At 46.1% G+C, this 6,000-nt stretch overlaps 1 protein-coding gene across 1 annotated transcript in view; it reads right to left on the minus strand.

Moving 5' to 3' along the window:
- The window catches only part of LASP1 (LIM and SH3 protein 1), a 53,157-nt gene extending 47,514 nt beyond the window's left edge, over nt 1-5,643 (minus strand). The window contains exon 1 of the mRNA XM_028701772.2: nt 5,257-5,643. Within this exon, the coding sequence (XP_028557605.1) occupies nt 5,257-5,325 (69 nt within the window). The 5' untranslated portion in view covers nt 5,326-5,643. The remainder of the gene's footprint in view (nt 1-5,256) is intronic.
- Nucleotides 5,644-6,000: the final 357 nt, after the last annotated feature.

Consider the following 6,000-nt stretch of genomic DNA (forward strand, 5'->3'; position numbering starts at 1 on the left):
AATGAGAGAGGACCACACCCAATACTTAAACATGCCCACAACCTAGCATGAGATGACTCAGTATTCGAGCAAAGCAAGCCTGTCTCACTTTGATCGCCCAGGGCAATAGATTTGCACCTTCACCTATGGCTGATGGCCAATTCCTCTTGCAGAAATGAATTTCTGTATTGTGCTCAACAGGCCCCTCTGGTTGCTAACAGGCAAAACTTGTTATTAACTCTTCCTGTTATGTAACCTCTAGCAGTTTCTAATGCACATATATGAAACCTTAAGATTTTCAGACTCATTTATGTTTATACATATTTAAAACTGCATTAGCAAGAGAGAGCAAGGGTCACTGCATTCCTGGAATGTCTGGCAAGTTTTGTACCCCAGACTGGTAGACTTTTTAGTATAAGTAAATAGTTTAAGATTTGACAAAATCAGCTGTACCCATTTTTTTTGTAGTCTATTGCAACAATTCAGACTTTGGGCAATAACAAGTCTTTCATTACCAAAAGGATGCAGGGTTGAAGAGAGCCTTAAATAACTTTTCTAAACCACAGCATTTCCACCTTCAGTATGTATGCAGACTTCAGGCTGTCTAAAAACTGCATCTCAAGCACATAACCAAGGAGCATGCAACTCCAATACTGCCCCAAGACAAAAAGCTACTCAGCCTTCAGCATTAGGATTCTGTCAAGTATGTACTCATAGTTTGCAATCACGTACAAGCTTATCCCTGGGTAATAGCCATGTGGCTTAAACTTTACCTTAAACATAAAATGGAAAACAAACTAGTGTATTGTGGGGCCATGCTCACAATTTACTTCAGCTTAACAGAGATGCTTTAAATCCTCAACAGCTTCTGTCTGCATATAAAGTTTAAAATTCAACCACCACCCCCAGTCACAGAGGAAACAAATGCTTGAAGAAATACAGCTAGTCAGCATTAAAATGTTCCTCTCACCCTCACCTTTTTGAAACTTGGAAATTATACCCAAAATTAAGTCACCAAGATCACAGAATACTCGTGTAGAATACCAGTACTGTAAGTTGAAGCTACTTGAGACAATATCTGGAAAGTTGATATGACAGCGATCTGCACACTAAGGAAAACCAGTAAACCTAAGACAAATCTACATTTCAACATCACCTGCCATTTGGATCCATATATGGTTATATGGAAGTTAACCTTAACTCTTCAGAAATGCGTCTCCTTACATAGCTGGCAACTTCCCCCTTTTTTAAAGGGAAATTCCCTTATTCTGAATAGGATTCCTCACAAGAAAAAGGAAAAGTTGACAGCTATGGTCTCCTTAATGGCAGCCTGACACTCATCTTATCTGCAATGCAACTCCTATGACCTACTGCTTTGAAATTAGAACACACGGATGTATGCCTTGAGTTCTGATGCTGACCAAGGGAGCCAGTGTGCCAGTTTCTGCATTTGCTGAAGCACAGCGATCTAAAACAGCAGTTCTGAACTTAGTGTTCAGGCTCAATTCCACACCAGTTCTATCAGCATTTTGTGAAAGCCATGCAAATCCCCACTATGAGATAAACACTACCGAACAGTGGGCAGTGATGTATGTGGGGGGATAAAATCTCTTCTTTTATGAAGGTGGGACAGTTTCTTTCCTCCTCTTATTTCCCCATAAACATTCTTCTCTGAAACACTGGCTCAATTATTATTATCAGCAAGCACTAGTACAACTTGCTCTGAATGAAAACTAGACCAGCGACTATTCTGCATGTCAAATTATACCCCTTCACTGCATTCAATAAAAGGGGTTTTTTGCTTTCTATTGTTCACACCAGGAAACTCAGCAGGAACCTCAGCAACACACAGTTGGATTAAGAGACACTCCTCTACCACCTCAGAACACAAATATCTAATCAGTAGCTATAGCTTGTGGAAATATTACCGGTACAAGATGCACATAGCACAGTGCCTATAACCCAGGACTTCTGATTCCTTCTCTCCCTTTTAAAAACAAACCCTTCTTCTCAAAACATCCATGTTTAAGACTGTAGGAATTTTGCATCACCCCATCTGAATTTTGTATTAATCTAGTTTTTAAAAAAAAACATTTGATTAGGACAGTCAGCAGGCTTATTTCTTTCAACCTATGCCTTCAGCATTCCTTGATAAAGCAGGGGGTGGATGTGATTTTTTCTTTAAACAGAGAAGAAAGGAACACAGGTGATATAAACCCTCTTCTGCATGTAACTGACTATCCTGACACACCCACACCCACCCTTTAAGGTCTGATACCAGAGAACATGGCTTGGCAAAAAGCACCTGGGTTCAGAGGCTATAAGGAAGTACCGGTAAGTGGTGCACTTTTGTGAGAATTCAAGTTTCCTTCATCCACATGGCCCTTTTGCTTTAAATATCCAAACCAGATTAGGATTTAAATGAATCTAGTTTAAAGTGTATGAAAAGTTATACTGACAGACTACTGCAAAGTGATGGTGGGATATGCCTACCACAGAGCTGTAACTACAGGGTGGGTGGGCTGGCTAGTCACATTTTTTTGCCAGGGTGAAGGCTCCAGAGGGGCACCATTGAGGCTCCCAGCCTGTGTGTGTGCCAAACTGGGTCTTTGCCCTGGCTGAAATAAAGCCTAGTTTTGCCCCTACCTACCACTCTGAAGAGAAAATGGATGCAGTTACACAGCTAAGTTTACTTTAGACTGAGAACAAGGAATGGGGGGAGGAAGTTGAATTTCTTGAATTTGGAGTGATGTGATTGAGATATTTGCATTTTTCAGACACATTTTTCTAAGTCTTACAAAGTTTTGATGGAGAAATAATTAGTGTAACTAAGACTAATTACACGTATTAAGAACTACTAATTATTCTGGTATTGACAATCATTCGCAAAACTAAATCTGGTCTCTTCAATCTTGGAATATGGCATAGAAGATTAAAAAACTTAAACAAACACAAACAGCAGCAAAAAGGAGTAAGTCTGCCCTTTAAATAAATCTATAAAACCAATTCTAAGTTTTTAAACTCTGAAACACTGCTGAACAATCCATCTGGAGGGAGGAGGCAAGGGAACAGAATCTAAATGTAAAGCAGATGATAGCTTGTTAGTCCCTTTTCATTTTGTCTGTTGAGACACCCAGCTGTGTTTGTAACTGTGGAAAATAAAAAGCACTGGAAGTTCTCTTTGTTACTGGCTTTATCAGAAACTAGTTTGAGAACATTACAGAAAAAATAGTTGAGGTGATGTGGCACTTACACTGCTTCTTAAAATGGGGTTCACACAAGCAGCTGAGAACAGCTCAGAAATTCCTGTCTTTTAACCTTAGCAGTCAAAACTGGAATAACTGGAATACCTCCAACACCACATTCAGTTGTTCCATAGATTTTTTTTAATGGAGAAATTGAGAAGGTGCTTTTCTCCAATATTGTCACACAACCACCTCTTCTTGGACAGAAGACTTGGTAGAAATGCTCTAAGCTATAGCTTACTTATTTCCCAATCTAATTCACCATCAAATAAGGAAAAAGGGAAACAAGGGGAAAGACAGGGGAAAGATAGACTGCAGATTTGTTTAGGTAACCTCAATGCTCACACCCTTCAGCTAAAGGGGAAGACTGTAGTATTTGAGGGAGAGGGCTTGGGGAGTACTAACAGTCACTACTGATAGGGAGAAAAGCAATCTAAGAGAGTGCCAGATGAATGATCTAAGAATGCATATCCTTTGGTGATTTGCTGTGATGACAGCACATGCTCTTTGCCTTTTCCCATATGTGTCCCCTAAAGCCAGATTCTTTCTCAAAAGGCAGACTGTTGTGATTCAAGCTATCTACTGGTATCTAAATATCCACAGTCTTATTCCATTGTTTTAGGAAATGGGAGCTGTCAAACCTACCAAGACTAGGAGTGAGACTACTTACTTGCTCTCTTGTGTACACACACACTCTCTCATACACATACCTAATCTAAGGTTACCAGATTTTTTTCAATGAATCCGAGGGTACTTTTCAACTTCAATGGATTTTGCATGGGGACTGATTTGTAAATCTGGAGACTGCCCCCGGGAAACAGGGATGTCAGGTAACCTTAACCTAATCAATCCCAAACTATATCTTAACCACCATATCTGACCAAATCTCTGCATTCCTCAAGTTATTTCAAGCTTTGTCTACGACCAGGAACCCAGGGGCGGGAGGCAGGGAATCTGCTGCCACAGATCACAGTCCTCCTTAAACATTCCCCATACTGTCTCCCTGCAAAGCTGCAATCCATTACTACTGTGCACCCCATGGCATAAAACATTTGAATTCTAGCAGCTGCTAAAACCTGGTTGCTCCTCATCACACCTTGCAGGCAATACACCACTCTAATACCTTTTATATCCTCCTCAACACCTTTCAAAGTTGCCTCCTTGTCATTACTAGCATCCTCTGGGCATCCACAGAAAACCTCCTCCAATTCACCAGCCAAGAAACTCATTCTCGGGATGGGTGGGGAGGGAAGAGAAGGGGATCTGATGCCTAAACCAGGGGGAAATCCCTGCACTCGTTCCTTTCAGTGAACAACCTGTTATTGCCACCTTTCTGGGTTGGGTGTGTGCGTGTGAGTGAGCGAGCGTGTAGTACATACATATACTGTATACACACACACCCCCCTTTCCTCCAGGCTTTCTGCTTATCTGCCATGCCCTTTGGCCTACACTCCAATCACCAACCCCCCACCCGCCAAAAAGCAACTCTCCCCTCCCTTCTCCCTTTTTATTCAGCCCCTTAGTCTCCCATTCCCAACCCCTCTGACCCCCCCTCCGCTCTAGCCATTCATAAACCGCCCCCCCTTCCTTTTGTGCCTTACACCCTCCTCCCGGCCCCCCCCCCCAAGACCATAGACTCTCCCCTCCCACCAATTCCTCACTTCGGGGACTGCCCACTCGACCGTCTTCCCCAAGAGACCTCTACACTCCCTGACACACACCTAGAGGCTCCCCGCGACCCACCCTAGATCCCCCCCTCTCTTTTTTGCTGGGGTCGTTTCCCCTCTTCCGCCTCACCCACCACCCTCCCTGTTTCCCCACTGCTCCTGCTCTCCCCTTCCCCAGCTCAGCTTGAGGCACGCCCCAAGAGCCTGATTTCAACCCCCAAAGCCCGCCCCACAAACGCAAGTGGGGGGGGGGAGGAACCCCGCACCCCCAGTTCAGTTTGCCCTCAGCCCCTCCGCTGATTCGCAGCCCCGCCCGCTCAACGGTCGCCGCCGCCGCCCTCTCCTCACCCGGCAGCAGCACCCACCTTGTCGAGGCAGTTCACCTTCTCGGTCGGGTACACGATCTTGCCGCAGCGGGCACAGCTGGGGTTCATGGCGGCCGAGGCGAGGAGGAGGAGGAAAGCGTGTGTGTGTGTGTGGAGGGAGGGGAGAGAAATGCCTGCGCGTGTGAGGAAGGGAGGGAACCAGGAGAGGGGAAAAAATAGGGGTGAGGGGAGAGAGAGACAGACCCCCGCGGAAGGCGGCGGTGGGAGTTGGCCCCGGCTGCCTGGAAATCTGCGCCCGTGGCGAGGCTTGTAACGCGAGCGGGAGGAGGAAGAGGGCGTGAGGGAAAGAGAGAGAGAGAGGAAGGAAAAGAAGCCGCCTCGGCAACGGCTGGAAACGACTGAGGGGAGGGGCGCGGCCAGCCAGCCCAGTCAGTCAGTCGCTCCCTCACGCGCCTCCGCCCTCGACGCGCCCGCGCGCGCGCACACCAGCCAACCGTGGGGGCGGCGAGGGAATGGCGCGCGGGGTTGCGGCGCGTGCGTGCGTGGCCTGAAGCAACGGCCAGACTAAACGAACACACACACACAAAAAAGGCGGGCGGGCGGCGAGTCGCGAGAGGGAGGAATAACCCGAAAAGGAGGCTAATGTCTGTCAGGAGCTTATGTGGGGGCGGCGGCGGCGGCGGGGATGACGGTGGTGTGTCTCCCTCCCCCCCCCCCAATCTCCTTATGGTTCCCCACCACAGCCGGGCTCTTTGGAGAATTAAATCTTAATTCCATGTCGTC

The sequence above is a fragment of the Podarcis muralis genome, chromosome 13, assembly GCF_964188315.1.
Source record: "Podarcis muralis chromosome 13, rPodMur119.hap1.1, whole genome shotgun sequence".
NCBI lineage: Eukaryota > Metazoa > Chordata > Lepidosauria > Squamata > Lacertidae > Podarcis > Podarcis muralis.